Source organism: Arachis ipaensis, chromosome B4 (assembly GCF_059453495.1).
Source record: "Arachis ipaensis isolate K30076 ecotype BB chromosome B4, ASM5945349v1, whole genome shotgun sequence".
NCBI lineage: Eukaryota > Viridiplantae > Streptophyta > Magnoliopsida > Fabales > Fabaceae > Arachis > Arachis ipaensis.
In genome coordinates, this window is record NC_142439.1 from 121,676,807 (window position 1) to 121,695,461 (window position 18,655).

Consider the following 18,655-nt stretch of genomic DNA (forward strand, 5'->3'; position numbering starts at 1 on the left):
TGAATTCTTTTTGGGTGTTTTGAACAGATACTAATTACGTGCGTATAACATTCTTTCTATACACAGCTAACTGTTGTACGTGTTTATTTTTCTAACTTCCGTTAGAATTGCTACGCAACATTTTGAATAAGCAACAAATCATTCAACGGTGCCGTTCTGATACACTGCGCGAGTGCATGAAGCTCACCACTTCAGCTAAGGTTACTTCTTTAGAGGCAGAGGCAGAGGCTTCCCCTGACAAGTTGCGACTTGCCATTGTGCAATTCCATGTCACGTATCGTCTGTCGGCTGACACGGACCCAGGTAGCTCCAATAACTGGCCGATGTACACAACTAAAGCCACCACAACGGTCAATGGTAGGTCACCATGAACCAATTAACAACAGCAACCAAGCGAAGGCTAACTCTACTATTGTATCAATTCAAACTCGATCATTAACACCTCAGTAAGTTGATCTTTAAAAGCTTAAACTGAATTGAAATTTGACACATTTGACTCGTTGGTTGGTAAGCTGATTTGGTTACAAAACAATAAACAAAAATCTATTATCTATTGTGTAATGACACGCTATTAGATTACTTATAGTCATACCGTAATGTTACTAGATGAAAATTAGATTAGACTGTCGATTCTCTACGCAGTGTAAACAGTGAGATTTTGGGTACTAGAGGATGCCAACATGGAAGCTAAAAATTCTGAAATTTTAGTCTCGTACTAAAACAGCACACTGGCTCAAACTTGAATGAAATTATACCATGGCAAGGTTTCCCCCAATTCAAAGATTATATTTGAGTGAATATGCCTCAGTTCTCAGCAGTCAAACCACCCACATCTGTCAGCAAACTAAATTACATATTCTGCCAACAAATTTACAAATTAAAGGCGGATTGGGATATAACACAACATTGGAATGGAAAATAATAATAAACAAAATTATTTACACACATTTACGAAGATCATATTATTTGACAAAGCCTCCAATAAATACGCATGATTACTCCCAGTCAGGTGCAGCCCTTCTAACATGGAGGCTAATGAATGAGTTGCATACACTACCAGCAATTCAGCAGAAATTCACCTTACCAGTATGTTTCAGATTTATTCACAGCGGCAATGAAGCGTAGTAACAGGATTTAATTACCCAACCACCAAACTGTCTCATTGGCCGACGTATTGCATGATCATCCAACAGCAAGAAATAAGCATGGCTTTCCTTAGACATGTATCATGCATTCTTCTGAGCTGGAGACAACCAATGAAATCAAGAGAAAGGGGGGGGGGGGGGGCGGGGGGACAACTGTAGATTCATCTTGCTTGAGTGTTCTCATCAGCATAGATACACACACATGCATCTGCAGCACCAGCAGCAAGCAAGACTTGGTATGGGTGAAAATTAAGGCAGCTGACAGACCCAATTTTCTGAGCCATAAGGGTAGGATAGTATCGAATAGTGCCTAGTTGATCTCCTTCAAGGCTGAAAACTTTAATAAGTTGCTTGGCTGAGCTACTGGCAATGATTGGAGCATGTCTATGTACAGCTAAAGCTGTGAGTGACCCCCGGTGAGCTTCAATGGTAAGATAGGCGCTATTATGATTTCTTATATCAAGGAATTGAATATCTCCTGCCTGAGAAGCACTAACAATCTAAAGAGGAACACAAATACAATATAATTTCATCATCCTTTTCATATCAAATCCATAGATTGTTATTGAATTCCTACCAAGACGGACATTATATGAAAAAGAAAGCAAAAATTAGTAAAGATCATCTTACCTTTCCTGGGTCTAGTCCAGGTTGAAAGCCAATCCCCACCACCTTTTCTACTCTCTGTGTATGTGGCCGTAATCCACAGATAAGCCTAAGAAGCAACATTGTCAGTAGCCATAGTTAGAAAAACAGTAACCATAGTCAGATTTATGCAAGATTGCAGTGATTATATAGCTGATAAATGACAATGTTGCTCAATTCAATTTCATCAACTAAGCAGATCAAAACTTGGAAGAAATTCATCGGAGATGCATACATTTCAGGTGTCCTGATGTCATAAAGTCTAACAGAACCATCTACAAAACCAGCCGCCAACTGTCCCCCATGAACTTGAGATGCAGCCTGAAATATAAGTAATAATACATATATCAGGGGAGAAAATCATTTTTAAGGAGCTCATATCTACATCATCTCTATCAATAGAATTGGATAAAACAAACACAATCGGGAAGGAAAACCCCATCAAAAAGTCCAAAGAACCAGACGCAGAGCCAACTGAGCAATTCATATATAAGCATTCAACTCGGATCTTTCTAAGCCACCTCTAAAACCATAAACAGCTAGAGAATGAAAAATATATAATAATTAATAAACTATGTGAGAGCATACAACAAAAATTCCAAGGTTATTAGTTTTTCATAGACCAACATCATTAAACATACCATCAAATCCACTCCCAAAAGTCAGAAATGTTTAATGAAAAAATGATCACCCTGAGACAATCAGTTCGTAACTGTCATCCATAATAGCCAGTTCGCCATGCATGCAAAAGCAAAAGTATGACATCAGAGATTGGGAGAATTCAACTATAGAGACAGTAAAGATGAGGTCAACTGCATAAAGGTAATTTGAATAAGACCTAGTTAAAAAAAAAAAAAAAAAGCTTAATATTTTTTGGAATAACAGCGGTACATATATTGGATCGTTGTTACCAGGAAAAAAATAAAAAATAATGAGCAGAGTTAAAAACATATGATTACCATTCCCAACATAATAGGAAGTTTTACCCCAGAATAACACTTGGTAATTCTTTAATAGGACAATCCATGGGCTTAGTTGGCATGCCAAAACTAACTTGACAACTAAATAGTTACCAAGGCAAACTAAACTATGCACTGAATGAGGCTTACCAATGCTGAGATACTGCGATCCGATGATGAAGGTATAGGATTAACAAGCTGTTCTTTATCAAGATCCCAGGCCATAATTGATGATATCTCACCCGATGCATACTGGTAAAAATGTACATCAATGGATAGAACTGACATCACAAGATAAAAGAACTTGGAAGTATTATTTCAGGACAGTGATGATCAAAGAATATACCAGATAACCACTCTGTTGTTGCCAATCAACAACTGCATTGACACTCCTGACACCAGGTTTATGACCATGAATTGAAGAGAATGCAGTTACAAGTTTCTGTTTGCCTTTCAGAGTATAATCCTTCCAGATCCGAATGTTTCCATCAGCTGTCATGAGATTTACCTAAAATTTAATATTCTGCCAATAATTTGAGAAAGAAGGTATCATGGCAAACTGTAGAGAAAATTACATGAAGCAGCAAGAAGTAAGCTATCATCCAGCTCATTCATTAGGCAGAGCTTAGAGATTCCCTTGTCTGGAAAGTCATGGTTGTCAAAACTGTTTAGTAGTGTTGCCTCTTCATGGTTCCATATTCTGTGAAATAAACCAAAAACAAAAAAAGAAAGTCAAAAATAAAATTCAAATTTTCATAATATGATGACTAACAATAAAATCATGAAAACCACATAAATATTCTGTCCTGAGTGCTGACAAACAAACTAAAACACTCTTAATGCCTGTAAAATAATGTTAACACTTTTTGTTGTTTAGTTGCCCAAGTCTCTATTTATAAACGTCAGTTGGTCTTTATGAGGTCCACCCGCCATATAGCTAAACAGATATCGGGAAATATTTACTCTTACCAACATCCTACTGCTACAATCCTTAGTCCTGTAAATCAATCAACGTAACTCCCAACATTTCCTATGCAGAAACATCCATCTTGCTCATCTAAAGTCATCCCCAGCTTCTAAATACCCTTATTACTCTCCACTTAACTAATAACGGTACTAATACACTCCACATACCTAATTCGTTCATTCCCATCAGCAGCTATCACAACAGGAGAAAAAGGTTGCATCAACACCATTTGTGTGCCTCTTGTGTCCCATTTAGCTATTGGATTTGTTAGCCTGCTAACAGCTGAAAACATAAAATGTCACAAAGTTCTTAACCAGAATATATGAAGAACCTGTACCAAAAGAAAATCATAATAACATAAATAAATAATCGGAAGAAAGAGAACAAACCAGAGTGCTGGCATTTTGTGATGTGCACCAATGCAAATTTTTCTTTCTTTTCTCTCCCAGCTATTATGGCTTCACTGTCATCCCCAGCCATTAACAGCGGTTTGGAGAAGTGCCCACAACTCCAATTATATATAATTGACTGTGGCAGAAGGCTGTGATCCGATGTACCAGTAGCCCCACCAGAACCTAAAAGAGGATCAGCTAAACCTGAGTCTGGAGAATTCATCAGATGGGGCCTAAATTCCAATGAAAATACTCTACGGATTCCTGATAAGTAATTTAGACGAGGTGGGCTAACTGGAGGAGTTCTGGAGGTTAGAGGTGAGCGACCTGCCAAAGATGCATTCAATAATAAACAAACAAGTCGAAACATACTTTAGTGGGAATTATCACAAAATTCAAATTGGTGAACATTACTGAAATGCTTTTACAATTAACCTACATGATTAACATTAATAATCAAATTAAACAGAAAGGAAGATTACCTCCATTCATATCAAACCAAGAAGAGGAACGAGCCAATCCTGTAGCTTCACCAGTAGACTTAAATGGCTTTGCTACCACTTGTTCAATACCTATTATGGAAAGTACCCGTCGACCAAGGTTTGCAATCCGCGGAGATGGATCTTTTGCTAAGGTACACATAGCATGAACACATTGTGAATACAATGCATTGTCCAAGGGTTTTTGGCCACCATGGTTAACAACTCCATTGCTAAAACCATCATTCAGTATTCCTGAATCGGAATGATGAGATGAATCATCAGACAATGGGGACCCATGCATTATTCCAGAACCAGCGAGAGGACGGCTAGAAGAGCCACACCGATCTCGAACCACTGAAGAATTATCATTTCCAACCCTCAAAGGACCAATTTGAGATGAAACAATACTTCCACGAGGCATATGTTGGTTCTGGGTAGGATATCCACCAATTGAATCTTTTATGTTGGCCAATGAAGGTATCGAATTCAGGAAAGAATTAGTCTGTGGTTTCCAGTATGCAGCAGCAATAGATTTCAGGTGCTTGTTATGGCCAAATGCGAAGCGAGCTAATGCTGACAGTTGAGAGAGAAAAAAAAAGTTAGATATCTTGACTGACCCAACTATATATATTGATTTCTTTTTTTTTTTCCCCTTTTTGTGTGTGTGTTTGGGGTGGGGGGAGATGAAATTCCAGGATTTTGTTTGAAATATCAACGTGAATTCAGATGTTTATTCACCTACCCGCAGCTACCTCTGCCCTCACCAATGGACTCCCATCTGATGCAACACTCAACATACTCTTCACTATACTAACTTCAGCCCTAAATTTGTCATCATCATCACATTCTCCATCTCCTACACCCGCACATGAATCAAATCCGACATTGAGAAGGGTGCCAAGCGCAAAAACAGCAGATGCCCTAACCTGAGGAACAAGAGAAAACCATGACTTGGTTATTTAATTAAAATATACAAAGATATAGTCATCCCATAAATAGAAACAGAGCTAACAGACGGTAGTAGACCTCTGGCTGGGGTTCAGACAGTAGAGGAGCAAATACAATAGTAGCACCATGCAGCAAACCCATCGCCTGTGCCTCCGTAAAGTCTTCCCACAGTTTCCCCAAACACAGGCAAAGCCACTGAAGGAGAAGGGGTTCAGTTTGTGAATCATTAGGAGATGAAGAACTCTGAAGATGCTCTAAGCAGACATGGATCAAGCCAGCTTCAATACAAGCTTCTTGACCTCGTCGATGACCATCCACAATAACAGCCAAAATAAAAGCAGCCATCGCACGTTGCTCTGGATATGCTTCAATGCTATCAAGAAACTTAATAAAATAGTTATGACCTCCATCCTTTACTAAATCAACCTGGCATGACTGCAACCCCACAATAGATCATTACCCAAAGAGAATTATAGGAATAATAGGTTTCTCCTACATAGGGATCTTTCGATAGGGTATTGAATAATAATACAACTAAATAATATAGGCTATATAGTTCCCATATCTCTGTTTGCTCTTTTCATTATCTTCTACTTTTGTCTAGAGCCATATCTAAGGCAATAAGTACATAAAAATAACATTGTTTATATACCACAATAACTACAGTACAAGTGGTCAAACATCAACATCCCCAAATTTCAACAGAAGTGATGTAATAAGCGAAACTCGTCTACCAACTCATGCATAACAGAGGAAGTGCATATTTTTGTGATAAAAATAATTTTAAAAAAATGGCATTCACTTGAAGATGACAACCCATCTCCTCCAAAAGTACCTTGTCAAGTGCCAGAATCTTTGTCCATATGAATACGAGAATCTGGCGTAGTTCTGGTCTTGTTGTTTGTAACAGCTTTAAAACATAAGGAAATATTCCAACAGACAATGCCTTCATATAACAAAATTGATATCATGTCAGAATATGATTTTTGTTTTAGAAATAGGAACAACTAAGAGCTGATGAATTGAGAAAAACATTACCAGATCTACAGCCCATGGCCCCATATCAAGGAACCTTCCAAGGAGTACTAAAGCACGAAATCGATGGCTTTGACTAAGTAAAACCTGAAATCAGAACATAGCTACTTAAAGAAAAAGAATGACCACTGAACACTATCAACAAAGAGCACTTAAGTTCTATCCACATATATTTGATAATTGACATCGAATTTCCAATGGCGGAATCAAAGCCTAGAATTATCATATGTTGTTTGCATTGGAATTACCAGTAAGTAGCTTAATGTTTAACCCCACCACAACCACTTAAGGAACAGGGCCTGACAGCTGATTTGCAAAAAGCATGCAACCTATATAACAAAAGTATCAGGAACCAATCTGATGGTTCCAATTGTAACAAAAATCAAGACATGTGACACACCTGAACAACTATAGGCAACTGCTCTGGTGGTTTCTTATGTTCAGAACCATGGTCAAGCCATACCTCAAATGCTGTCAACTGATCACCAAAAAATGTGCTGGGCTGAAAAAGTACAACAACATGCTTCACAGGTAAGCTCCTCTTATACATAATCTTTAGTATCAGTGTATTATTAACAATGATTTTCAAACCACAATACCAGAACCAATTTCTTTATTATAAACAATTTCTTAAAGAAACTTCGTATTAGCCATATAAGAAAAGACCTGCATACCTGGAATTCAGCATTAGGATTGCCAACTAACGAGGGAAGTTGTGAAAGGCAGAGCTCAGCGGCCATGTCCCATGCATCCCTGCAGTGTAGGAAAACAACACCAATTGAAAATAGATGTAGTTATCACCTATTTTAAAATCATAATAATAATCACCAACAATACCACATATGATGTTGATGGGTTGGGGGCAAATTTGGGTGAGACACAGGAGAACAATTTGCAGATCGCATAATTCTCTCAGCAAGTAGAAAATTTCGAAAGAGACTTGCAACAAGCAAATCCTGTCTGAACAGTCTTTGAAAAAGATCTGTAGCATAAAATCAAATATCATTTAATTGATACCAAATAAAATTGCTTGCTAAACGAATCAAAAAGATACAGCTCAGCAATTTTAAGTCCAGTAACCTACCATGAGAAAGAACATTCCAGGCAATTGTGCCAGTTACTGCCGTAAAGATCCAATTCAATTCACCTAAAAGTGTCTTTCGGTCATTGGGACGGCCAGGGATCTGATCTATAAGTGAATAATCAAGTGATCCACGAAATAATGAACGTGTGCAAAACCTGGAAACAAGGTACATCACAGAAATTACTAATGGCCAGTTTACTAAGAAACATACACTTATCACTGCTCAGAAATAATACGAAATAAAGACTTTTACTATAAGGAAGCAGAATTAAACATAAAATCAACAGGGAAAAAGGAAACCATATTTATCACAATGGTCACTTTCTAACACCATGGCTGCAGTAAACATGTAGTCCGGCATCAGGTAATCAGTTCACCGGCAAAAATACCATAGAGTAATCAATCATGTTTTTTAAAAAGTTAATAATAACAATGTATTCTTTTTCAATTAAAGAAAATGACAATAATGACTGTGCAACCATGAAACATCCATAAAGCAACTATAAAAATGTACACAGTAGGTTAGTAAGGGAATGAAGGAGGGATCAATATGGGAGGTGTACTAACTAGAAAGATTAGGCAAATCAATGTATTATTTAAAAGTCCATGCATAATGTGTTTACGTATATACTATAAACTATACACTATATCTTAAATATCAAACAATTTAAAGATGAAAAACTAAGCGGGAATTGAGAGAAGCTTCACCATCGTAATGCCATCTTTATAGGTGTTGTAAGGCAAGATGTAAACACATCAGCTGGGAACTCTGCACTTTGAGGCAAAGTCTCATGCGATTCACATGCTGCAAGCAGAATGCAATCCCATGTGGACCCAGAGGAATTAGAAGCATTCCATTCATGTAGCTTACAAACAAGAAGTTCAGCATCCACAATTTGGCAGTCCAGATTACAAAATGTCAAATAATTTTCCTTATATTGGCACCTTACTTTATACGGTAACTAATAAACATCATTTTAAGTGCAATGTAAATACCTCAATGAAGGAATTAACTATCATCCCAGCAGCAGAGCAATCAAAAACATAAATTGATGGGGTCTTCAGCCAGGAATTGAGGTCACTGATGGGTAAAGGGATATACTGTGTATAACTCTGCAATATTTTGATTAACAATGAGAATAAGAATGTCATGAAGTTCTTTCATTACTATGATTCAATAGTATTTTAAAGGCTTTTTAACTATTTTGAACCTACATATAGCAGTCAGGGAATTAAGCTAATCAATACTCTCTGACAAATAATAATTTAGATCCCGTTAGGACCAATTTAACTATTTTAAACTATAGTATAGCAGTCAGGGAGTTAAGCTAATCAACATTCTCTGATAGATAAAAATTTGGGTCCTGTTTGGCAAATTATTAGAGTAAAATTGATCTCGCTGATAATTATTGCCACCTATATTACTCACATCTCTTCCTAGCCCTCACAGTTATGTTCTTTTTGTCAAATTATCTGAGAAAACTATGATGCATTAGTACAAAGATTGAAATTTGTTAGAAACAAACAAAATATAATCTGTAGATATCAACAGTATCAGTTATGATTTGATATTCATATTTACCTTTATTTCATGATTATTTCCTTATTTGATTAGGATTAGGATTCCCCTATTACTATAGTTAGGAACAGTGTCTTACCTCTTGTAGGATATAACACACCCAAAAAATAAAACATATCTTCACTCTTCTATCTCCTATCTAATACCCACACTGTAAATATAGTATAAAAGCCTATCCTATGGTTGTTAATGAATAATGAGTCACCAACAGATATCTAGTCCTATAAAATTTATGCTCCAAATGTCTAGTGATGGGCTTGAATACATCCTGCCGAGAGCTATGGCTATCATAGGCTTTCTAAAACATAGCCTGATCAAATATGGCATCAAGGCAGTATACCAATACCATCCTGTAGGACATGTGACATTACTTTTCTTTACCAAGTTCATATACAACAACAACAACAACAACAAAGCCGTCCCACTAAGTGGGGTCGACTAAACTAGGGCTGGCAATGGGTAGGGTAGAGTAGGGTAGGGTTTAGACTCTCTACCCTAACCCTACCCGCGGGTTGAAAATTTTCTTAAAATTCTACCCTACCCTACCCACGTGTTGAAAATCTCTCAATCCTAACCCTACCGCACCCTAAAGTTCTAAACCCTATCCTACTCGACCCTACCCGCAGAAAAAAAAAAAATTCAAATAAATATAAAATTCAACCATTCCAAATTTCATACATATTAATAAAATAGAAAATAAAAAACTAAGTTCAAATTAAAATTAAAAACAATAAAATCTTAAGAAATCCAACATAAAATTACAAATAATATGATCATCAACTAGCTTAGTAATTATTTCAAGTTTTTATAAGAAGATTGTGAGTACAAGACTCACTTTCTTCACTACATACACAACTTTTACATATATATTATATAATATATTAAGGATGCGAGGGACAGAAGACTCTTCCGAGTCTTGGTCGGTTATGCACAAGAGAAGAAGATCAAAACTTTGACTACTATCGGAGGATCCGAGACTTCGAGGTAAAAGAAGCTCTAAAGCAGATGAAAAATGGCAGGGCAGTGGACCTGATAATATCCCGATTCAGGTTTGGAAGGGTCTTGGAGAAAAAGGCATCAACTGGTTAACCAAGTTTTTTAATGAGATTTTAAGGTCAAAGAAGATGCCTGATGAGTGGAGAAAGAACACCTTGGTACCTATCTACAAGAATAAGGGGGATATACAAAATTGCGGAAACTATAGAGGGATCAAGCTTATGAGTCATACCATGAAGTTATGGGAAAGGGTGATAGAACGGAGGTTGAGAAAAGAGACCCAAGTAACAGAAAACCAATTTGGATTTATGCCAGGCAGATCTACCACCAAAGCGATATACCTTTTAAGAAGGATGATTGAGAAGTATCGTAGTAATAAAAGGATCTACATATGGTGTTTATTGATTTGGAAAAAGCGTATGATAGAGTACCAAAGGAGGTCTTATGGAAGGTTTTAGAAAAGAGGAGAGTAAGAATTGCATATATTCGTGCAATTAAAGACATGTATGATGAGACCACAACTAGTATGAAAACTCAAGGTAGTGTGACAGAAGAATTTCCTATTGGTATAGGATTACATCAGAGATCATCCTTAAGTCCATACCTTTTTACATTAGTCTTGAAAGTACTCACAGAGCACATCTAAGAGCCTGTACCATGGTGCATGCTTTTTGCCGATGATATCGTCCTTATGGAAGAGTCAAAGGAAAACCTAAATAAGAAGTTGAAATTATGGAGAGAAACTCTAGAAGTGTATGATCTACGCATAAGCCGTAGCAAGACGGAATATATGGAATGTAAGTTCAGTCTGAGAAGGGAAAACCCTAATATAGAGGTGAAGATTGGAGAAAGACTACAAAAAGTTAAAAGTTTTAAGTATCTTGGGTGCATCATATAGGATAATGGAGAGATTCAACATGATGTAAATCATAGGATCCAAGCAGGTTGGTTAAAATGGCGGAGTGCATCTAGTTTTATATGCGACAAAAAAGTACCTTTAAAACTTAAAGGTAAATTCTATCGCACCGCTATAAGACCGGCTATGTTTTATGGTACGGAGTGTTGGGCGGCTAAAGGAGAGTACGAACATAAGCTGAGTGTGGCAGAGATGAAGATGTTGAGATGGATGAGTGGTCATATGCGATTGGATAAAATAAAGAACGAAGATATAAGGGAGAGAGTTGGAGTAGCACCCATTGTGGAAAAGATGGTTGAATCGCATCTCAGGTGATTTGGACATGTGAAAAGAAGACCGATAAAACATCCAGTCAGGAGGGTGGATGAGATGGAAGATGGACAAGAGGCGAAAGGCAGAAGAAGACCTAAGAATACCATCCATGAGGTGGTCAAACGAGATCTACATGTAAACGGTCTCTCTGTAGACATGATACATGACAGAGCACAATGGTGTCATTTGATTCATGTAGCCGACCCCACTTAGTGGGACAAGGCTTTGCTGTTGTTGTTTGTTTGTATTAAGGATGCGAATAGGGTAGGGTAGGATATACCTTAAACCCGTACCCTACCCTACCCGAACGGGTTGGTCCAGGTTAGGTATCCGCGGGTAGGGTATATATTGTCAGCCCTAGACTAAACGCATCAAACGACGTTATTTAGCTTTATCATATATCATGTTGTTTACATGTAGATCTCATTTGACTACCTCATGGATAGTCTTCCTAGATCTTCCTTTGCCTTCCACCCTTGTCCATCTTCCATCTCATCCACTCTCCTGACTAGGTGCTCTATCGGTCTTCTTCTCACATGTTCAAACTACCTGAGATGCAATACTACCATCTTTTCCATAATAGGTGCTACCCTAACTCTGTCTTATTCTTCATTCCGTATTCTATCCAATCGCGTATGACCACTCATCCATCTCAACATTTTCATCTTTGCTACACTTAACTTATGTTCGTGCTCCTCTTTGGTCGTCCAACACTCTGTACCATAAAGCATAGCCGGTCTGATAGCACTGCGATAGAATTTACCTTTAAGTTTTAAAGGTATTTTTTTGTTACATATGAAACCAGACACACTCCGTCATTTTGACCAACCTGCTTAGATCCTATGATTTACATCATGTTCAATCTCTCCATTATCTTGTATGATGCACCCAAAATACTTAAAATTTTTAATTTTTCGTAGCAGAATTGTTATTCCTTCTATAATAAAGAACTACTATTCACTACCAACTTTTCTCTATCAGCCACTTTCACAATCATTGGCTAACTTCTACGACGTTTCCAACGGCCAATCTCACCAAACCACCTCTTGCACGACCCCTTTCTAGGAAAATCATATCTTTGTTTGGTCTCTACACATAACACAAATGTTACAAGCATTCCGTAATGTTCTCCAACTGTGATGCTTCGGCCAACCATGGCAGCGCATCCTGCATAACCTTAGAACAACGCTTGCGTCGTTGAACGAGCCTCAGCCTCCTAGATCTGTCTTCAATCTGGATGCTGCTCTAGTGATTGGTTTTCATGTTACCATTTTCAACCCTGTTTTCAAAGACCAGTGGTTTTTTATTTGTTTGTGACTAGTTCTGCACTTCCAAAGATGTTTGATGATTAAACCTCTTGATTGTTTTCGGCTAACTATATTGTCAGTCCTATTGGTCCTTAAAGTTTTCATGTCATCATACCAGCAATCTCTCGTCAACATATTGTCTTTTGGCAGTCCCAACTAGCCTCATTTCATCTTCAACAACTCGGCCTATTCTCCATCGTATTTTATATCATTAAGGGTCAAATTGTAACAATCTTAAAGCTTAATGAACTTTAGTTTGAGGAGTGCTAGAAATTATCAAAGAATATTAGCAATGACCTCATACAATCTCATATTTACCTTTATTTCATGATTAATTCCTTATTTGATTAGGATTAGCATCTTGCCTATTTTAATACCATATCAATACATTTCATATTCACATCCTTTCTATTCTTTCTTCTTTCTCTTCTACTTAAAACCCACAATAATAATACCAACAACTAAGCCTTGTCCTACCGTGTGGTGTTGGGTACATAGATCAAATGAAACCTAATACCTTATCGTATATTATTTCTATATATAAACCAATTATATTTGATTTATCACATGAATAGCTGACTTTAAGAACTAAATGGAAGATCACCTTATTGAAGACCCAAATTTCACCGTTAGCAGTTGGCTTTGGCACACCATGCCCATTGTAATGAAATAAAACTCTTTCTGACTTTGCATATCTACGACATGAAGTGCAAAGCTTCTTCACCTCATCCACTGTAGGATCAAGTTGATACTTGTAGCGGGCCTGTTAGCATGCCCACAAGGTTAACTAAAAATCAATTCCAAAAAGATAGTGTGAGGATGACAAGATTAAGATATTCAACCTTTGGTTGCCATCTTTCATATTGGCTGCTCAAATTTTTTCCAATTGACTCCAATGCCTTTTGCGGTGCCATAGAAAAGGGATCTGTTGAAATCAGAAAGGTAAACATTCAGAAAATGTCCAGCTTAAGAAATTTATCTGTCTCGTTAAGAGAGCTGCAACTAACTTAATTTTTATGCTGGGCATCAGAAAGTGTGATACCAGAAGTTGAATAAAATAGTTACAAGTATGAATTATAGAGTCAATCCATAGGAAATAAGTGCAGAGTACATAAGAATCTGCTTTATCACCCAAACTGCATTTACATTGGTTTGCAGTTTGGACGTATCAGCAATTAGAAATTTCAAACTTCAAGAAACAAGTAACATTTAAGGACATAATATAAGTGTATAACATTACTTTGAAGGAACTAACAGCTACTTCCCAACGTCAACTGAAAATAAAATTACAAAAAAAAAAAAAAGGCCAAAAATATCAAAAGCAGGAAGTTATTTAGAGCACGAAAGTTTGCAAACCCTGGAAGACAATTTTTTGTAGCAAATGAGATCAAAGAGGAGGTAACAAGACAGAGACCTATCCAGCACTCCATTCTGGCACACGGAGATATCTTTATTACATCTGGTGGATCAACACTAATGTTTAAACATAATACTAGAGCTACACATCCAGTCTTCATCTGCACCACAAAATTAGGACTTAAATCAAAAGCATGCCTCACATTGAAACATAAAATATGACATGTCAACATCATTCAGAAGCAGGGAGACACTCTAGAAGAAACTTTATTCTAATTACAAGGAGAGACAAGTTAAATATCAGTGCAGAAACCAAGGATAAAACAAGACCAAGAAAAAGAAACTTCTGTTGAAAAGTTGACTACTACTTTCTTTTTTATGTTCTTTTTTTATTTAAAAAATAAAAGAATTTCATTAAGATAAGAAAGAGAAGATACGAAGAATTGGAGGCAAACACATCCTCCAAACCAAAAGGAAACAAAGAAAGCCAAATTAGTGAACTGTGCCTTTCCAATCTCTCAACATGTCTGAGAGGGCAAGTCCTCTGAAGAGACAATATGCTTTACACCATATAGATGCATGATGACAAATTCTATCCAATACAACAAATCCCCCTGAAATTCTATCATTAAAAGTGTGTGAATTGTGCTCCAGAGAAATAATCCAGATACTGGCATTCAGTCATTTTCTCATTTTCTCATTGCCAGAGAAAGAATTGATCCTAAAGAAATAAAAGGAAATCATTTTCTCATTGCCTCGGCTGAGAAAAATTGCTTCAATCATGCAATTCCAGACAGATTTACCAAATCTAGGTTCGGTAAAATAGGAACACCAGAAGTGCCACTACGATGTTCATTCAGAGTTAGTTAGTGAAGCTTCGTCAATACACATATTGCGTTCTTAGTATTATCACCATTTCCCAGATCATTTTAATTTGAAATCCACCAAACTATCACACACACTAGAGAATAAAACAAGAAGTTGATAACCATTCATATATTTAAATTTTAAAAACAAAAAGGTACAAAGCTCTAGAGCTCTATTTATATATGCCACTTTGAACTTCACTTTTTGCACCTTAGATGATCCAAACACTTCTTTGACAAAAATCGCATACATTCACAAGTCTATTACATCCACACAAATACCATCCGCCTAAGAAAGGAAAAAACTTCGAACTTTCTAATACATATTGCACGTGACCCTAAATTAACACTACTTTCATTCATATCCAAATTATCATTGTCAAATTGTTAAATCGCCAATCCACCACAGCATAACGCAGAAAACAATGGAAAAAGAACACAAATCAAAGGAACAACAACAAATTGCAATTTGCAACCACTGCATACTGAACTCCAAATTTAAAATTAAAGAAAATGCAAGCTTACTCTGTCTTTGGGCCGCCATTTCGACACAAGGCCACTCTCCGACGGTCCAACGGGGACGGCAGCCTCAAAGGCCTCATGCCGGAGCTCGCAGAGGACGACAGTCTGCGGCAAGTACGCCAAGCTAGTGGCAGCGGCGTTACCGCCGTAGCTGGCACTGGTGCTGGTGGTGGCAGTAGCAGTTCCCGACTCGGAATCCCTACGCTGAGAAGCGAAATCGGTGTCTTCGTATGCGGCAGCGGCGGCGACGGATGAAGAGGAGGCGGCGCAATCGTCGGCGAGGTGGTTGGGGAGGAGTAGGACGGGGGATTGGGAAAAGCGAGAGGCCATTGAATCTCCCAATGCCATCCAAATCTCGAGAGAGCTCAGAAGCGATCATTCATTTCGTTTCAGTGTGAAAATGAAGGGATCCAAAGAGGGGAATAAAGAAACAAACAAACCCTAGGGTTTTTGAGCTGAATAGAAATAATAAGAAGAATATGAAAAAGAAAAAGAAGAAGAAGATGACTAAGATGACGATGATGATGGTTGGGATGGTGATGATGAAGGTGGTGCTGTGGGGTTGTGTTAGGGGAGGGAAGCAATAACATAAAACAGTGGCGGCACTCTTTTCTTTGTTTCTGTGTCTCACGAACCGGGGAACGGTAATTGTCAATTGGTGATTGTCAATGGAAAACCAACGCAAATGGATGCCTACTGTGAAGTATGAACTATCTTAAGACTACAATGGTATAAATAAATGGAAAATGGTTAGGGGAAAAAAAAACTTTGGAATTTGGATCATTTAAGCCTCGGAGAAAAAAGAAAAGGAAAGTGGATAAAGCAAAAAAAAAAAAATAATAAAGAATTTAATTTTCATAAAAAAAAACTATACAACTAATTAATTATATATTAGTATATCATTTTTTTTTAAAATAAAATTTTATTTAAACATATAAATTTGATTGGATGATTATATAAAAATTTTCATATTATTACATCAAAATTAGATTCTAAAATAAAATAGAAAAAAAATAAATATTTATTATTTTTATAACATTATTTTTTAGTTTCGGTCTTTATAAAATTTAGTTTTGAATTTTGATCTCGTAAAATTTTAAAAGATTTTATTTTAATCTACTTCATGTCAATTTAATAATTAACAAAATAATTTAAGAACCAATATTAAAACTTTTAAAATTCTATCGGACAAAAATAAAAAGAAAATTTTTATAAGAATCACAACCGAAAATAGATATTTTATAAGAATTTTAAACTTATGTCAATCTGGAACAAAAGAGTAATCAATTTTTAAATTGACAACTTTTTTATTTTAGGTGAATCATGTCAAATTGATTCTAAAATAATGAATACTTTTATATTAACAACTTTTTGTTTTAGGTGAATCATGTCAAATTGATTCCAAAATAATAAATATTTTTATATTAGCAACTTTCAGTTTTAGGTGAGTCATGTCAAATTAATTGTTAATCATAAATAATGCACGTTTTTCATATGTTATTTGACAAAATTTTTAATTTATTCGTTTAAATTTTCTTGATTTTTAGTGAATCTGCAATTTTGTAACTAACAAAATGTTATGAAATATACTCTTATAGATAATTTTAAAATATTACAAGTGTAAATTGAGATAATTTAATGATATTAAAAAATTTTAAAATATTAGAGTAAAATGTATATTATCCCAAAACAATTATTCACTTAATTTTTCAATTATACATTTTCTCAGGTTAAATACTTGGGGAAAAAATAACAACATTACTGCCACATAAGAACACATAATTAATGAGGACAATTAGAAAACTAACTATTTATTAGCTGATCAATCAATTTTTTAAAATTTTATTTTTAATTCATATCAGCATCCAAATAAATATATGAAACCACATACTATAATAATATCAAAAATTCTACTTAAAAAAACATGAGAGTGGAACAGAATATCCAAAACAAAAAACATGTTACAATCATTTATTTTAGATAAAACTTTTAAAATTAAAAAATCTTAAACTTAAAATACATACAAAAAAAATCCAAAATCTAAAATAAAAAATATTCAAAACATATTTAAAAAAACATAAAAAAATATTTACCGTTAAACATCTAAAATACAAATTTAGACAACATACATATAAAAAAAAAGCATGTCAAAAGTGATGAAGTAGAGTCGGAGAGCGAAGGGAGAGCTCATGTTATCGGCTTCAGCTTATTCGACTTTGTTATTTTTTATTTTTTTCGATGTATTTTTTAATTTTGATCTTTTTATTGTCTTTGTATTCTTCGTTTTCTTTTATCGTTTTATTTTTCATTTTTTATCTTTTCTGTATTATTCGTTTTCTTTTATCTTCTTTGCCATATTCATTGTCTTTGTCTTCTTCATTTCTTTTTTTTTTTTCAATATAAAAACACGTTCTTCATGCTCACTAGATTTTGGAATAGAGGATTGATGGTGGTACAAGTTGGAACGGTTAGTTTTGACAAATATGGTGTTTGGTGGTGTTGTTGTTGAAGCCAATAGTTTTGTTGGAAGTGTCCCAACTCCCCACTACCTGTTTTGGTTTCTCTCTTTTCATGTTCAGCATTCCTACATTTAACTGCTACCTCTCCTGTGTTTTATTGTCTGTATAAGAATAATTGAAAGATCGACTTCTTCATCTTGCTTCCTAGACTTTCATTTGTGAATGTTTTTGCAGCATCTAATATATTATTATTTTGGCCCCACTCCTTTTTTTCACTTTTAAAGTAGAAAATTCTTTAATGAGCTAGGTTGATAGGAATTTTTTCTTTGTGTAGGTTAGTGAATTGTTTGTCTTTTATGAAGAGGTAAATTTCTTTTCATCTTTATTGATAACTCTCATACCTACCTAATCTATTTTCACATCTTATCCTCGTTAATATTTTTATTAATAGAATCTCCCACAAGAGAGAATGACAGTTATTTGCACCATGACCTAATTTAGTACAGTAAGTGCAAAAAGTTCCAATTTTTTCATAATGAATGCCAATCTCTATGGTTTCTTAGTCGGGTATATTCATTCTGAGGCTGTCTTTAATTCATTTATTAGCTGACCATCTTCACACATGAAAAACATAATTATTGGAAAGTCATAGGGATCCCCTCTCAATTTTTAACACATCAAATTT

The 18,655-nt window shown here is 35.7% G+C and overlaps 1 protein-coding gene across 4 annotated transcripts; it reads right to left on the bottom strand.

Moving 5' to 3' along the window:
- Positions 1-697: 697 nt before the first annotated feature.
- Positions 698-16,218, bottom strand: LOC107639627 (regulatory-associated protein of TOR 1). 4 transcript variants are annotated; one of them, XR_015880857.1, is made up of 24 exons: positions 15,515-16,218; positions 14,182-14,284; positions 13,610-13,692; positions 13,372-13,530; positions 8,654-8,770; positions 8,366-8,523; positions 7,658-7,812; positions 7,411-7,555; positions 7,248-7,326; positions 6,974-7,075; positions 6,577-6,660; positions 6,374-6,484; positions 5,617-5,973; positions 5,333-5,516; positions 4,591-5,163; positions 4,106-4,435; positions 3,884-3,998; positions 3,325-3,449; positions 3,096-3,241; positions 2,900-3,001; positions 2,432-2,502; positions 2,026-2,111; positions 1,776-1,860; positions 698-1,645 (listed from the first exon to the last, which is right to left on the bottom strand). XR_015880857.1 is itself a non-coding variant. In XM_016343179.3 (24 exons), the coding sequence occupies exons 1-24, from the start codon at positions 15,857-15,859 to the stop codon at positions 1,307-1,309; spliced, it is 4,104 nt and encodes a 1,367-aa protein (XP_016198665.2). In that variant the 5' UTR covers positions 15,860-16,218; the 3' UTR covers positions 698-1,306. The 4 variants fall into 4 exon arrangements, 3 of the variants coding, with proteins under 3 accessions (XP_016198665.2, XP_016198666.2, XP_016198669.2); XM_016343179.3 differs by having other exon boundaries at positions 2,482-2,502; XM_016343180.3 differs by lacking the exon at positions 2,432-2,502.
- Between the last annotated feature and the right edge of the window lie 2,437 nt (positions 16,219-18,655).